A 17,674-nucleotide genomic window follows, 5' to 3' on the forward strand; every position below is an offset into this window, starting at 1 on the left:
ATAGCTGCCAATAACTCCTTTTGTAATCTGCAAATCACAATTATTTAAGTATCAGTAAAGCATACTCAAAATCTACGTATTTCTGTGTTGCACTGATGATGCACTACCCACCTGGTAATTGAATACCAAGTGGCAGGAAGAGCCTCTGAAGTTTAATATCTTAAAGCCATTTCTTAATTCTTCATGGAAAATAATGGATAGAAAATGAACTATAAAAATACTTCCTCTCTTTTAATATCTATATTTGAGAAAATGAATGACAAGTTAAAGGTAGTGAGTTTTCTAAATTATTATATATGTTCAAGTTCAGTGAAGTAGTTTTCTTTGTCAGCAACATCTACAAGTATATTAATTCCATCAAACACTCAGTACTCCCAAGATGTCCCAGTTCTCTCAAATTTCCAGTAGGATTTGAAAGTACTTATTCAGGAAGAATGCTACCTTATCAAATAGAGACTAACTGGAACACATTTTGTGGGGAATCTTTGTGAATCTTTAAGAGTCAGAACAGTTTGGAGATTCTCTTCGCATAATAGTCAACTTACTTGATAATGACATGGCCTCTCTCTTTGTGTTGCATTGCTGTATCAGCTGAGATCTCAGACCTGCAATTATATTCTAGGGATGTCAGTCTTTGTGGATACCAGTACGTCTCTATAAAATAAGCACTAGTGAGGACCTGGCAGTTTTCCAGTACAGGTGCTGTAATCGCAAGGCACCAATCCAGTTTTGCTGTACACAGCTAAGTCATGTCAGTAGTGGATACATACATTGCATGGATGTGGGCTTCAGGCATGGGATCAGATCTTAAATTTGATCTGTTTTATCACATATTTTAGATGACATGCCATAAAATATTATTTAAAAATCTAAACACCATGCTCATAAGTATAATGAAATATATTTTAATGACAGTCTTGTGTAGAAAATGTGAAAAGCAGAGGAGAAAGCTGTATGGAGAGATCATTTCATACTTCTAAAAACTGTAAAATACAATTTTTGGATACACAAAGATGTTGTGAAAGCTTTTCTGTAGTTCCTGCGCATTGGTATGTATCAACCCCCCTTTATAATTATGCATCCTAATCTATATATTTGTTTCATTCTTTAAAAACATCTTAAAAATCTTCCAAATTTAGCTCAAATACAAGTGGTTATTGCAATGTCATTGACGTTGAACCTTTGGATCATTGGCGAAGAACCATGTAAAATCGTTTTGGCATTCTATTACTTGTTCAATGTTGTTTCCTAAAAGCATTCTTAGCAAGGATTGGAAAAGCACTTCCTGCTTGGAGGAACTCATCTATCGAAATATATATATTTTGAAGTAGCCTTCCATTTGATAAGGCTTGCAGCTACAGCTGCATATGTTGCAAACATAAAAGTGCTGGAAAAATTAGAGGAATTAGAGAACCAGAAGGCAGGTGCAGGCAGCGAATTCCTATGTAGGCAGAAAATATTCACCTACACTTGTAATTGGAAATGCTATAAATATGTAACTGAACTAAACTACCTAAGGCGGACAGAACAATTTAATTGGTGAAAATTGAATGGTGAAAGCAACAGTATTACACTCACAGGTGCTCAAGAGCTGTCTATGATGATGTCAGTTGCAATTCTTTTTTAATTTTCCAAAATCAAAATAGCAATCTTATGATAATTAGAATTATAATTCAGTTAAAATTTTTCATTTTCTTAAATTTTAACAATAATAAACAGTATTAAATTTCAACTTCTCTGAAATTGCTTGGAATTTATTATGAAAATTTCTAACACCAGATCAGATAGATTCCAAGGACCATCAAAACTTACCCATTTTTACTTCTTTCCTATTATCTCATTGTCTCTGAAACTGCAAATCCAGCCACATATTGATTTACTGAATATCCAAAAAACTTTTCAGAAAAAGTCTGCCTTTTGTTAACTCGAAAGGCTTAATTTAGTAGCGTTTAAAAACAATCTGACTTCTGAAACAAAATGTCTCAAAACTTAAATAAGCTGTGAGTTTTTTCAGACATTAATTTGGCACTTCAATGCCTACCTAAAATTACGCTTACTCTTGCAGAATATGTGGGCGTAGTCTAAAAAACAAAACAAAACTATTGTGCTATTTCTAACGGCAAAAAAAAAAAAAAATTACCAACATTGAGTCCATTGTTTAAATTAGGAAGATTTATTACCTCTTGTAACTGAAGTTCTCAAATGGGAATGGTAGGGCAAGCAAGGACAACCCATATTTTCACAGTGCACCAGATATTGCTTAACAAAAGCTTAACTTTAAAAATATGCGGCCATTAAACATTCTATGATAATACCTCACAGGTATGCTTCAAACTGTTTCATAGAGAATGGTAAATATCAACATTATATCCTAAGTACCATGCTATAAGATTTTAAAACATTTAAAAGAGACAAGTTCACTTAAATTTAAGTTCCATTAAAACAGGAAGAAAATTAACATTTCCCATTATCAGTGTTTCTTGATTAAGATGTTCTTTAATAGATATCCTTGAAGAATATACTAAAATGTCTTTTAATACAGATGTGGGAAAGTAGAATATAAAGCTGGATTTCACTTCAAATGAAAAGCTCTTCAAATTTCTTTCATTAATGGCATAATCTTATTAGTTGTTCATGTCAGTATCAAGGGAGACAATCATTCAGAAAACTGAAATATGAAAGACTGTAAGAATCTTATGGGGAATTAGATGATGCCTGTCATCAGCAAGCACATGTTGATTTAATTTCCCTTTGCTCAATAATGTTTGTGTAACGTTTATTTTTAGGTCTTTTTAGATTCAAAGATCTCTTCATGATGTCCAATTTGTAGAAATCTCATGATAATTTTATGAATAGGGAAGAAAAGAGTAAAGATGCCCTTGCTAGTTATAGCTTAGTAGCTTCAGTAGAACTGTTACACAAGAGAACTGAGAGCCAGCTGAGGTTACATTAAAAGAGAGTTCCACAAACCTGATAAAATATCCAATGTGTAATCATACCCTCTTCTGGAGCTGAAATAATACTGCTTTATTTTTTGAACTGTAATGTCATTCAAATTTAAGGTTTATGGTCATGATAAAAAGTGGTTTTTTTATTGGGGCTTTATTGGCTTTGTTTTTATATGCTCCATTATTTTTTCTTATTTCTTTGTTTTGTTTTCCAATTTTCTGGAAAATGAGTTCGTGTAAAGTGTGCTCATATAAACATGAGCTCAAAGCTATATGTTAAAGGAAGGGATTGTACTTAAGGTTGGAGTTTTTGGATTGCAGTGGTAACATTCATTCTGCACCATGAACTGCATCAGAGCAAACAGGAAGAGTAGCTTTACTTGAAGGAGATGCTACTAAATTTTATAGTCACAAACCACTGAAAATATTGTTTAATCCAAACAGATTTCCATTTTCTGTGAAATTACTTATAGGACATTGAGATTTATTTGATCAAATAACCTGTAGGAGCCTTCTATAACAATAAGAAAAATATTTTCTTATGATACCTCTTTATTTGTTCTTTAAGAAAGAGTGTTTTATATTCCATTACTGCAGTTATCTTGTTACACTCAGTGAGTGTGTTATTTTGGCTTTCTATTTCAACCTTGAATTGCTGTTTGGATTAGAAGATCTGAAAAGTCCCAAATTTTTCTCAGTTCTTTCCCTTATTTTTAAGTAGCAAAGATAGTGCAAATAATAGAATTATTTTGGTTCTATTATCAGGTTTTTTACATTTTTGTGTAAATGTTACATGTTGGCTATACCAAGATATAAGATATTTTATATCTTTAATATGCTTCCTACAGTGGAGAATTTTGAAGTGGCTTCAGTTTTTTTTGCAGAATAATAATATTAAAATCTCAGCATACTTGAACTTAACATTTGATAGATTTGCTACAGATTCCCTGATTTAAAGATGCAGGAACATCGTCCATTCTTTGGTCAGAGCTGTATACCTCACAATGGACTGAGTTCAGTGAGTTATTGGCAAAATACATATATATTTTCATTTTATATTGTGTTTCCTAGAAACAAACTATTTTAACATTTTATTTCATATCAGCGTGGACTGATACTATCTTCCATAGTTTCACGAATGGTATTTTATCAGAGGGATAAATATTAAACATATTAAAGTTTTCAAGTAATGTAGGACTATGAAGTTTGTTAAAATAAGAGGTGCTATATAAGATATAACCTTGTTAGTGAAGTTTCACTTTATCTGTGGCAAAAGTAATAGTAACATAACAGTATCTAGTACTGAATAGATCTACATAATGTTAAATATGTAAATTTAACAGTTCATTTCAGACATAATTTGTCCTTAGACATAGGAAATTATCTTTCTGAAAAGCTAATATATTAAGCTTTGTGCTCATCAACCTTCCACATATATCTCTGTATACCTCTATTTTATAACTTCCATTTTCTTGTATTTTTGTTCCCCTGTGTATCTTTTATTTTGTTACCTGGAACCATTGCCCCCTCTGATCATATTTTCCAGATGTGTATTAGCTCTATGATGAGAGGTTTTACCTAGTCTGCAGATGTGCTCTGTATTGCTTGTGCAATGTACATTGTGCAAGTGTACTGCAATCATGTCTCTGCTGTCAGTTTGGAAATGCACAGCACAAAAATACTGTGATTTCTTAACGAAAGTGCTAAAGGTCCAATGCTTTCTGAATAAAATTCATATAGCTTCTGACCTATGCTGTCAAATTATGCCCACAGAGTTCAGTTTGTCTTGAAAGCATCAGGCATCCTTCCTGGTTTCCACATTCATGGGCTTTATGTAGTGCTACAGTTGTTTGAAAAGTCATATGATAACACTTCATTATGCTTCCTCACAGGTGATGCTTTGATACCTAGGAAACCACACTGCATTTCTGCAGAATGGTTTGACAGAAGCATTTCTTTAACAATTTGTAATGGATTATTATTTATTACTTCTGTTATGATTTATTTAATCTGTATTATGTGCCTTTATTTAGTTTCTAGTTCTTTGGTTTTTACTGTCAGCATTTGCATTCTTTAAGTTCAGATTGGAAGTGTCTCAGAAGACAATTCTCTTCTGTGTGATACAGAGCAATGCTGGCTTCTCACTGTCTCTTGACACAGTGCTGTTTGCATAATACATAATAAAAACAAAATGTTTCATACAGAAAATAAAAATAAACTGAGCAATATCTCCATTAGGTTGTAATATCAAAGTTAAAAAGAGGGAAGAACAAATATTTGTGCAAATTAATATTAAAAATAAAAAGATAAGCTAAATTTAGAAGAATTATAAATCATTGCCGCTATATAATAACTTCTGTAAACGATTTATGCTGATTATCTCTTTCAAGATGCTTTCAGTTTAGTAGATAAATATTCTCTCCACTGTCAGAAGTCAGAGAGGCTAAATGTCAACTTGCCCAACATCATTCAGAAAGTCAGTGGCAGAGACTAGACTATAATTCTCACATCATCTAATATTTTGCCTAATGTTTTACCTGCGTATTCTCTTTTATTAGGAAATTGAAAAGAGAAAAATCAAGTATTTCCCTGAGAAGTGTGAAATATTCTTGCTTCACATGATACTGCAGAGCCTGTAACAAGGCTTCCCTGCACAAAGCAGTTATTGACAGTGTGCTGTACTGCAATTGACCCATTTAGGCTCCTTGATACTTCATCAAGAATCACTATACAAAACAGGCTCTTTTGAACACGATGTAGTGCAAGATCAATGTAGATTGGCCAACACCAGTATCCAGTGCTCGCAAGGATGTCACACAAAAGCAAAATGACAAATTCATCTCATGTTCAGTCAGAAAATAACAAGAAACCCAGTAATGTCTTCTCTTTTTCGTATGTGTAACTGAGTTTTTTGTTTGAGAAAGTCCCATCTTTTCTCTCAATCCAGTATATAAGTCATTACATAATGAGTGTTTGTATTTACTTTCCATTGCATGTAAGTAAGCAATGTAGAAACAAAGTTCTACACCGCGTTATAAACATGAAATTCACAACCATCATTTAGCCTCTTCTGTTGTGTCTAAGAAGCCATAATGAAAAAGTTTCTGTTGTGATCACTATTATATTTCTGTTCCCTCTTTTTGCCTGCTTTTTTTTTTAAAAGTGCTCCATTTTTCTATTTACCTCAATCTAAACCAGTCTAGAAATATAACTTGAATGAGAATAGGAGCCAAGTTTCTGGAGAGTAAGTTCAATGTACATTATACAGTGCTTTGAAATGAAGCTAACTAGCTAGAATTTTCAAACTACAAGAGAAGTAAACTTTATTGCTCTTCTCTAGTTTGTCTCCTTTGTGATTTGAAAACCCAGCAGGAGGACGCATATCAATTTTATAACTAACTTGCTACATATAGGGTGGTGGTATGTAAAAGTACTAAAAGTATTAAGTCTGCTTATGAGATTAAGCAATACCTCCTTTTCAGGTAGGTGTCTGCCAGTGTGTTTAATGTGTAGAAAAAAGAAAAACAAAATACCGCTACATAAGTGCAAGTTCTAGTTACAAGATTAAAAAAAAAAAAAGAGTAATCTCTACCATCACTTCAACATGGTACTTAATGGCTTCTTGAAGATACTGTATAATCTTTTGAATGGCTTAATCATTTCTTTGTTTACAGCTAAAATGAGAAGAGTTGTTATTAACCCTGGCATTCTCACAACATTTTCAGGGTAGAACTTCACTGAGTAAGTGCCACTGGGATTGCTAAGGATGGGATCTAAGGTTTATAAAACACTTGCTATTGGAAAGCTAAATAGAATGTGCTGACCCTTATAATTTTACAAGATTATGTTCAAGGAGCATGAAATTCCTCAATCTTGTGCAAATTGAAGTCTCTAATCCCAAGCTACTTACTGCTAAACAAAAGCAGAAAGTGTTGCTGACACTGCATTTCTCCTTCCAGTCATAATTTCATTTCAGCATTTTTATTCATTTTTGTTACTTTTGAAAGGTCTGATTTTTGTAAACATCATTTTTAATTAGCTGGGGGAGAAGAAATAAGTAGAAGTAACTGGTGAAAAATGGGCATATAATTTCTTGAATTATCACTTAATCAAATGCATAGTAACTGGAGGTTGTCACTGTCAAATGTTTGCTCATTGGTCTGTGTAAAATTAAGTGGTGATTTGAGTCCCATAGGATTAGGATAGTTCTTTCAGCACAGGAAGCAATAATTAGCATCATTGCTGACAGTTTGTGTAAGTAGGCCAAGCACTGAGTAGAGGAAAAACAAACAAAAAAAAACCTACAACCTCATAGCTTACCTTCTTATCCTTAAAGGTTTTATTTCTTCATGTCAGACTTCAGTCAGACTGGAGTAGTAGCCAAAGGAAATTTGTTTTATCTTGTGTCCACTCTGTGCTTGTTCTTTCCAACAAAGCAAGCATTTCAACTTCAAGAGCCAATAAATCAAGCAATCTGTACAAACATAATTTCCAAATAAAATTGCAATCCAACTTAGAAAACAAATAACAACAGATAACAAATCTACACTTGCAAAGGGATGATAAAAAGCTTTAGACATTGATGATGAAAGTTGAAGTGAAGCAAAAGGCAATACTTCTGTGGAATACCTTTGTTACACTTCTAGCTGTCCTATAACTATAGACTGAATAAGAACGTCCATGCATGAAAGTGGAGATAGCTCAAGGATGCTCATAGATCTTTAACTTCAATTTGTTTGCTAATAATTTTGTAATGAGTGTGGGCTCTTTTGGAGTGAATTTAAGCCAACGGTAATAGGCTTGCTTTGGGAGAAAACACTACACCACAGCAAGAAAAGTGCGTTACTGGCCGTGAACATGGTCATGGTGAATAAAGGAATTTGATGGCATCTTTAATTATGCAGATTTTAGATTTTATGGCCCAGGTATAGCACTTAGTGGGTGATGCAGGGAACAAGAATCAACCTACTGTGTAAAACTGTCAATTAATTTATTGGGTGTGGTAAATGTTATGAATTATTGACATGGTATATTTCTTATTCTAGGTTCTGTCCTTAGGGGCTGATGTTCTACCGGAGTATAAACTCCAAACACCTCGCATCAACAAGTTTACTATATTGCACTATAGTCCTTTTAAAGCTGTCTGGGACTGGCTTATTTTGTTGCTGGTAATATACACCGCCATATTCACCCCTTATTCTGCTGCCTTCCTTCTGAATGATAGTGAGGAACGGAAGAGAAGAGAGTGCGGATATTCTTGCAGCCCACTGAATGTTGTAGACTTAATTGTGGATATTATGTTTATCATTGACATTCTAATCAACTTCAGAACAACATATGTAAACCAGAATGAAGAAGTGGTAAGTGACCCAGCAAAAATAGCAATTCACTACTTCAAAGGCTGGTTCCTAATTGACATGGTTGCTGCAATACCTTTTGACCTGCTGATTTTTGGCTCTGGCTCTGAAGAGGTAAGCTTTAGTAAATGAGAAATCTTAAATCTGAAGTTTTGACTTTACTACAATAATCTGTATATCCAAAAATGTGTTTACTAATCATTTAGTAAGCTTTTTAGTAGTTCCTTCTTTTAAACTAAAGATAAAATTAAATCATTCTTAGTAAAGTAGTTCAGAATATTGTCTGTGTCAAGGAACGTTGTCCTGTCAATGTATTTAATTCACAGGAGAAAAAGTTGAATAATTCAACTAATGTTTTTCAATTAATCCATATTTGGTATTACCACTACAAATAATGAAATAAATATAATGTATGAAGGATTTTTTCTAATGCTTTTATTTTAGAATTTCTGCTCCTTTGATTTGGTTCTTGCTTTGTAAAAACTATCCATAAAGAATCTAAATGTTGTGTTGGTATTAACACAGTAAAATGAATGATCTCTATTCAAAATCTTTAGATCAGATGTCTAGTTTGTGTAAAACAGATCAGATGAAGTGTAAACTATGTGAAGTACTATGAAGTGTTATTTGATAACAATTTACAAAAACATCAGGTGGTTGTTTATTTTACCAAGAACATGGACTACCAAAAGAAGATTTGGGGTGAATCTTGCCAGATGACACTCTAACAGACTGGCAGTCTAATGTGGCTAATGACTTCATTCGATCTGTAGAATGAGTTAATAAAGTGCTCAATATATGCATCTGAAAATGGCCCGAAGGTGCACGTAAAGCATACGTTGCATTCTGGTAGCCTGACCTAATTCTGCCTTCTTCCAAAGAATTTTTTTTTAAATTTAAGAAGATCTAAAGTTGTAACATATATTTTGATGAAAACTGAACTGACGGGTAGAGAGTTGTGTTTATTTCTTATTGTGATGTATAGAATACAGGGAAAAAAACAACAGCAAACCCAGCAAAATATGACTGTCTCTTTTCAAAGAGCAGACATCCATTTCTTAAAGAAACAGTTTTGCACATTACTGATATAAGGGAGAAAAATGTTTATTGAGCATGTATACACTTCATTAACTGAGGAAAGTTAAACCACTGAATTAATCAGCAATCTTATAATGAAATTTGATTTCATTCCTCTATGTCATGATATAGATAAGTCAAAAACTTTTTAATTTTTAAATTCATTTTTATTAAAACCATTTGAAACAATAAGTATTTTTATATCTGCCTCAGAAGTTTGAACTGAATTATGAACATGCACTATCTATCCTCACAAGTGACATTTGAACCTACATATTTAAGAGTCAGTGTAAAACAGCTAGTGCATACGTGGAAGTACATAGAGTCCTGTGAGATCTTTAAGTCCTACAAAAAATCAGAAGTGCAATGAATATTAGTTGTGCTTTTCTTCATTTTCTCAAAATTTATAAAATGAAAAAGTTTTCTTGTACTTCTGAATAAAATGATCTAATTCAGCAGACATGGAAATTAAATAATAACAGTCCAATCAATAGTGATATTCCTACTGATTTAAACATGAGCATACACATTCAAGGTAAAATTGCTCTCCAGAGTAATCTGGAGATACATAGTGTAATAGCATGCAGTGGAAATAAATTTTGTTAAATGAATGCAGTAAGAGGAAAAAGTAATAAAAAAAAACCAACAGAGAATGCATTAATAATTCTCTTACCAGTAGAGAACTTTTCTGTACATATCAGACTAAAATGCTCAGAGATTCAAGAGAAACTTTGTTCACCTTTTGCTTTTACTATGAGTGGTAGATCTCAGTCTTCCAGGATTTTTTTTCTGCAGTTTTGATGACATGCACACATAAAAGACAAATATTTTGACAGTACTTGGACCATATCATTCCCTTGCAAGAACAGTCGTCTTCTTCTGATCAGTAAGCACTCATTGCGGCCGAAAATTATGTTCAGTGAAGAGAAATGTGGAACAACATTGGGGACAAATTCCAAAATTCAGTGAAGGAGTGCTTATTGGATTTCACCCTGAGCATCATTCTCTACACCTCCCTTGTTACAGAAATCTTTAGCAATACAGTGCTAAATGCTGAAGTTCAAATGGACAGTTTTTAATATAAGATAAAATCAAAGGTTAATAGCAAATAAGTGCATTCCTGCAAATCAGTACACAAACATCAAAACATGGAATTTGGGATATAAATTATTGGACCATGTAATGAGTTTTTCCATATTACAGTGGTAAGTAATAAGTAATTGAACAGTTATCAGGAAAAAGTTTGTTTACCTAACCAGTAATACAGACATTCATAATACAGACATTATGAACAGTTAATCATGCCATAATGAATTCTCTCTTTTATTCATGATATTGAACATGCCAGTCACTTTTGTTAAGCTGCTATGTACTGTAGTTTTCCTTCCTATGCTGCTAATTGTAACATTTCCACAGTAATCCCTTTTGAGAGTTTAGTGAGAGGAAGAAAATGTGAAACTGTTAGAATGAAGACTTTTTCATTTAATAGATTTTTTTTTCAGTCATGAGAGTTATCTCTTTTATGAAAAAGCTATTTTTTGTTACTTGGAAATTCTTCAGAAAAGATCCCCTATGAACAATTGTATTGAACTCTCTCTTTATTAAACAACATAAGCTCCTAAGAGAGCTCTGTGTGTGCTCACCCAGCTTTGAAACACCTTGATATCAAACTGAGTCTAGAAAGGGCAGAAGACAATAATTCAAATAGTACATGCAGCAGTATCTGAATGCTTCCATTTGAGCTATACTTTGTCAGCCATCGGCAAGCAACAGGTTATGACAGTTTACTTTCCAATTTCTGAACTTAGGAACTAATATAATTTAAAATGTTTTTGTTTAAAAAGACTCTTAAAATGATTATGGTTGGTAGTAAATGTTTGCCTTTCTGTGTATGTGTGCTTTAAATATTAAGTAATATGTCCAACACTATGGAAGATTAATAATAAAAAAAAAGGGTAAATAGACTTCTTGGTTTCTATTATTTTGAAACTTTATTTTTAATCATGGTGCTCATCAGAGAGATATGGTTCAGATTTTGAATAACTAATAGCTGCAGTGGCACAGCTCCTTAAAACACACGCAGATAATGTCCATGTATAAGTGAAATGCTGCTAAATATTTCTATTTTTAGGTATATAGATTCAAAATAAACTATAATATTAATCTATTTGTAATTATATATATATATATAATATAATGTATATTTTTATAATAACTTATCTAGCTCCCTTCTGCTGATTTCACCCTTAATACTTGGAGTTTACTTGCATAGTATGTATCAGGTATACTCCAGAGCTCACATGGATGCAGTATCTAAGCATAAGTTTGACACTGAGGATGCATAATATTAGCAAGTCTTAAGGATAATGTGAAAAATTGTTGACAGACTTGGGATTCACCGTCTACTTACATATATTTTTACAGTGCAGTGGAAGAAAATGTTGAATCTTACATAGTTGTCAGGATATGACTACATCAGCAATGAAATGGTTTCACCATTACACCACTAGAACAAATGCTAGCTTTTCTAAAATTTATTCTTGTCACTGAGGAATTATAGTTAGTGATCTAACTTACAAAAATTTTCCCTAATGGCAGCATTTGCACACTGAAGCTTAATTTAGGACTAGTTTTTGGAAGGATACATGGTTTCTCAGACTATTGAGGTCACAATCAATGAAATAGCCTTTATAATAGAAATTCTCCCTGATTGGTTACCCAGCTTTACTGTCCATTAACCTCTTGCTTGTTTACTCAGAAACATAGACAGTTAAAAGTTGATTTTACTTGTTAATATTTCCCAGCAGCCAAAAAAGTTTTCAGGGTTCATACTTGGTAAGAAAATGTATAGAAGAAAGGTTGTGGTGTCAAGAGATTATTTCTACTTCCTTTTTAAACAATCAGTGGATTTTAATTCAGCTGCCAGTTTCTTCGTTTTTGGCATCTTTCATTATCACACATAGCAGATCAAGAATAATAATCAAAATGAAAGAGTACTCAGCATATAATGACAATGGTCAATATATCTTCATTTAAAATATACACTACTTATTATTTTCTTCACTGATAAATTTGATAGTTTAAACAAAATAAAATCAGGATTGCATTTGAAAGGTTTACTCTGCTGCTTACTTCCCAAACATAATGAAATCTCTTCTGCTTTATTCGTGCTATCTAAGAGTAAATTTGCTAACAAAAAAAAATTAAATCATTTTCTGTTTATATCTTTTATTTTTACAGACAACAACATTAATAGGTCTTCTGAAGACAGCTAGACTGCTGCGTTTGGTGAGGGTAGCACGGAAATTGGACAGATATTCAGAATACGGTGCTGCAGTTCTGATGCTCCTTATGTGCATATTTGCACTAATTGCACACTGGCTTGCTTGTATTTGGTATGCCATTGGAAATGTAGAAAGACCTTACTTGGCTCATAAGATTGGCTGGCTGGATTCTTTAGGAGAGCAATTAGGAAAACACTACAATAAGAGTGATGCAAGTTCTGGACCATCCATCAAGGACAAATACGTTACAGCACTTTATTTTACATTCAGCAGTCTGACAAGTGTAGGATTTGGAAATGTTTCTCCAAACACCAACTCAGAGAAAATCTTTTCCATCTGTGTCATGTTGATTGGCTGTAAGTACTTTTACCTTATTGTTTTTGGATATTTTTCCCCTTGGTGTTTGAATAAATGACTTAAAATCTAAGCTAATAAGATTATAATAACGCAGCAATTTCATAAAGAAATAAGTGGTTTTATGTGAAAATGTGTTGTGACAACGTAGTTTAAGGAATTTTGAGGAATCTGTTTCTTAGGTGATACTGGACCAAATTAAAATGGATATTAGACAAAACCTACAGTTTTTTAAGGTCTATGAGTATCTAAGTATTTTTAAATATTATTTCTACTAGAAATATACAAAACTTATTTGAGCATTTTAGTATGCTGGCATGAGATTTTCAAAAATACGTAGTACATCCAGTGAAAAACCGTATGCCCATATAACTTGCTTGTATCACTAGCTGAATCAGTGTAATAAGCAATGTAAGCAGTACAGGCTATCTATACTGAGCATTGTGTTTCTGATGTCCAGACAACCAAATGGTTGGTTAATCTATTTTGTTGATTAAACTGAAGGTCTGTGAAAGACAATAGCCAAATTGTACAAGTTAGCCTTTTTTCATGCAGTACTTCAGAAAAAGCATTGCCTGTTGATAGAGAATCTGCAGATTGATCTAAAGTGTACAGCAATTCCGCTGCAGTCTCTATTTTGACTCCATGCTAGTTAATCTGTTCAACAATTTCATGCTTCTATAGATTATATTACTTATAGGTAATGTGTATAATTGTGAGGCTTTCTAAAAATAACCACTGATACAGGCTGGGTTAGTAATAGGGATCAATATATTAACTTATGGACCAATATAGTAGTTTTTAGCAAAAAAAAAAAAAAAAATTGTGTGCTAATTCTAAAACTTTCCACTTTAGCATTGCTTCACGTGTGTGCAGCTTTCTTTCTCTGAATGATCCTGCTTCACAGAAGCACTGAAGTCACAACAGTCTACTCTTATATTTGCATCCACCAGGTGCAAGGATTTTTTGAGGGGATTTCATATAGATTGTTTTTCTGTTATATGGTACTATGATAGAAAGTTGCTCATTATGGCATAACAAGCAATAGAAATTTGGTAAATTGGGGAAAATCAGCTGTAGGTCAGCCAAAGGATATCATGATGAAATTGAAGGAAGGATGAAGGACTGGAAACAGGTGGTCATATGAACACCATAGAAGCAACTGCACCTGCCCAAAGGGAAGACAGTAGCATATATTAATGAGTTCATGGAAAAGGATAAATGAGTGTGACAGTGTCTTGCACATATATATCTTAATGTTTAAATGTAGAACCTAAATTCTGAGAGCATGCACTTGATTTATGAAGTCACCCAGTACGTATTGTGAGAATGTAGGAATGTTGTTTTCTAACACCATTGGAGTTAGAGAGTTTTCTTTCCAAATTTAGGATGAAAGATACTCAGGACTAGTATAGTTATATTTTTTAAAAAATAAGCATACTTTTTAGAATACTATTGCTTGATTTTTTTGGAGCTTATTTATAAGTGAATTGGATTTGTTCAGAACCCTTGTGTTTTTCAGTGGAGTTTAATAGTTGGATATAAAGTTGCATATATATCACTGAATCTTTTTCCTTTACATATAAGAAGTAGTAGGCTCTTTTGAGGAGAAAAAAAAAAAAGATGAGTATCCTAATGGTGATATAATATTCTCTCTTTTGGCATTTTTATGAAATGTACTTGAATAAGAGGAAAAAAAGTGTTTAGGGAAGGTAAGTGAAATGCATGAAAACATCCTAATGCCTCTTTTGATATAAGAGAATTTTATTTACTTCAAGTCTGGTATTCAGGTGCATCAATAGCTTGAAGAATTAGAAGCAAAGCTTCGATTAATTATTAAAACTGAAATCCTTATTTTACACATCCAGAAAAACTCCAAATGTCTTTGTACAGTTTACTTGAATTCAGATTTATTTTTAAATGAGATTGGGTGCAACAGTACTTTCCAGCCTCAGTTATTTTAAATTGAGAACCCCTCAATATGAAACTGAGTCCTTTAGTCTAATTGGTTCAGATAAAAGTTGCTCAAAATGTGTAATCCAAACTGTTATTCAAGTGTTGTATGTCAGCATATCAGTGTCTGTAAGCAAATCCTGTATAGGGTAAAGAACTGAATTTCCGGTAGACTTTAGGAAACTATAGCCCATCATTTTTCAGATAGCCATAGTTATATATTATTTGTTGATTTAAAACCTGAACTATAAATTTATGTATGGCTTTTTACCTCTGCCTTTTGTTCTTTGTACTTAATTGTAATTCCTAATTCTTAGCTCTTCTGGGGTGTGTAAAATTTGATGAACCTAACTTGCAAGTTCAGGGCTATAGATCTCTAAAGATAAATATTTCCAACTTGTTTACCATACCATATTTAACCTTCTTCTGCAGAGCTGGTACTGATATAATCAAATAAAAAGGTTCAAGTACATCAAATCCACATCTAGTCCCACCAGAGCTGTTCTATACAAAATGCACTATAAGAACTGTTGCATTACCTGCAAAACTCAATGACAGGACTTAAGCACATTTTGTTTCTTTTTAATCTAGCATTAATGTATGCGAGTATTTTTGGAAACGTATCTGCAATAATCCAAAGACTCTATTCAGGAACTGCGCGATATCACATGCAGATGTTGCGAGTAAAGGAGTTTATACGCTTTCATCAAATCCCTAATCCTCTACGGCAGCGACTTGAGGAATACTTCCAGCATGCATGGACATACACCAATGGCATTGACATGAACATGGTATGTTGTATTGTTTTTCAGGCATAGATCCTGAGGAATAGATTAATGAATGTGAATTTAGAAAATGATTGACAATCTTTAGTATTCATGAGTTTTATCGCTATAAGTTTAAGACAGTGAATGTAAAGCAATTATTGAAATAAAAACTAAATCAAATTTGGCAGCAAAGTTGCCTAGACAACTGCAAGCTATAGGAGAAATCTGAACTCTCATGCATAGAAAAGCTTGGAAATTGCAGATGACAATGAGAAGCTTAAGACAAGAAATACCATGGGTGGGCTTGTTTCAGTCAGAACTGTTCCAGAAATTTGTTCCTTGGTGATTTTCCACTTCCTGTATCAAAGAACACTTCCATTGATATCTACAGAATGACTCTTGTATAAAGCCTGCAGGTACCAACTCTTTTTCAAAACCCTACCTATCATGTAATTTAGAACATGTAGACTGTTGGAGGATGGAAGAGAGGAGCAGGCAGGATAGATCAAGTGCTCTTTTCAGAGATAAATACTCTAATCATATGATATTCCAAATAGTAGCTTGCTTGCATTCACAACCACCTAATTCTGTACAAAAACTCCACACTCCACTATTCCTACTACTCCACTACTCCACTACTGAATATTCATCAGTCCAGAGTGTCAGTTCTAGGAACTGGCGAGGTAACAGTTCTTAAGGTTTGATTTTAGGTATTGTTTTAAAATAAAACAGAACTGTAAACAGTCTTTGTATAAAAAGATATGTGGCCAGCTAAAAAAAACAAAAACATTTTTGTAACGAACAAAGTAAGCATCCATATTTCTGGCTTCTTTTCTGAAGACAGCTGCTGGTTTTTGTTTTGGTGTTTTGGTTTTTTTGTTTGTTTGTTTGTTTTTAAAGTTGACTTATGTTTGAAGACACTGAGAGGACTGAGCTTCTTAATGATCAATGAATCTGTGTCGCTAGAGGGATACTCTCCAGAGCAATTCAAAGTTATATATTAAACACTTTGCAGAGCTATGCAAAAAAGTTTGCAAGGGCAAAAAAACCCTCTAAATTCTGATAAATTAACTAAAATTCAACTTTCAAAACTTTTGCATAAAATCAAACAGCTTCCATGTGGCACCTATTGGTACTTTTGCGAGTAGGACTGTCAGTAATACACTCATACTCTGTAAGTAGGAACGTCTCAATTAAAAGCTTTTATAAATTTGAGTCAACCAGCCTGATGTTATAGTTACCATTAAGTAAAGCAGATCTTGAAAGTAAGACAACAGCTTAAATATATTAGGCTTCATCCTCTACTTCCACAAGTGTTCTCCCACAGAGGGATATTGTACTCAGTACAGTACAAGGATATTTGAATAAACCTCTGCTGGGGATTACTGCAATGGAAGGCAGTATCAGCAGCTTCATCCTACATGGCACTGAGTGGCCCTAATTCCCTTTGGTGGCAAGGGGAGTGTGGGATACTCAGCCCTCTGCAGGATAAGGCCCTTAATCTGTGGGTGGGTGCAGCCAAAGCCTAAAGTAGTTCACTGAATTATTTTTTAAGATATTACAAAATCATGTATGCCTTAACTAATTAATTACCACTAATGGTTGTACAAAAAACACCTGTTTTACATGAAATTTCTTTTCATAATCCAGGAACTGGTGTATTGGAAATAATCTTGGACTTGTTATTAAGACAAAGTAGTAACTAAATGGATTTAACAGCTCATATTCTATAGTGTGATTGTGAGGCAGTATGGAGGCTTTGTCTTTAAAAAAAAAAAAGAAAAAAAACCATGAAGAAAAAATCAATATTATCTTGTTTTGTTATATCTCTTATTCAGTTCACAATTCCTGAAGTTTTATGGTAATCAATTAATTTTCTTAAAATGTGAGTTTGAATATGCTACACTTAGTGCAAGGATAATGTGAGAACTGTC

At 33.2% G+C, this 17,674-nt stretch overlaps 1 protein-coding gene across 1 annotated transcript in view; it reads left to right on the forward strand.

Moving 5' to 3' along the window:
- Nucleotides 1-17,674, forward strand: part of KCNH7 (potassium voltage-gated channel subfamily H member 7) — a 209,223-nt gene that overhangs the window by 159,136 nt on the left and 32,413 nt on the right. The window contains exons 7-9 of the mRNA XM_042822631.1: nucleotides 7,994-8,419; nucleotides 12,623-13,022; nucleotides 15,565-15,764. Of these exons, the coding sequence (XP_042678565.1) occupies nucleotides 7,994-8,419; nucleotides 12,623-13,022; nucleotides 15,565-15,764 (1,026 nt within the window). The remainder of the gene's footprint in view (nucleotides 1-7,993; nucleotides 8,420-12,622; nucleotides 13,023-15,564; nucleotides 15,765-17,674) is intronic.

The sequence above is a fragment of the Centrocercus urophasianus genome, unplaced genomic scaffold (genome assembly GCF_019232065.1).
Source record: "Centrocercus urophasianus isolate 14NV4802_14NV808 unplaced genomic scaffold, USGS_Curo_1.0 seq_20, whole genome shotgun sequence".
Taxonomy (NCBI): Eukaryota; Metazoa; Chordata; class Aves; order Galliformes; family Phasianidae; genus Centrocercus; species Centrocercus urophasianus.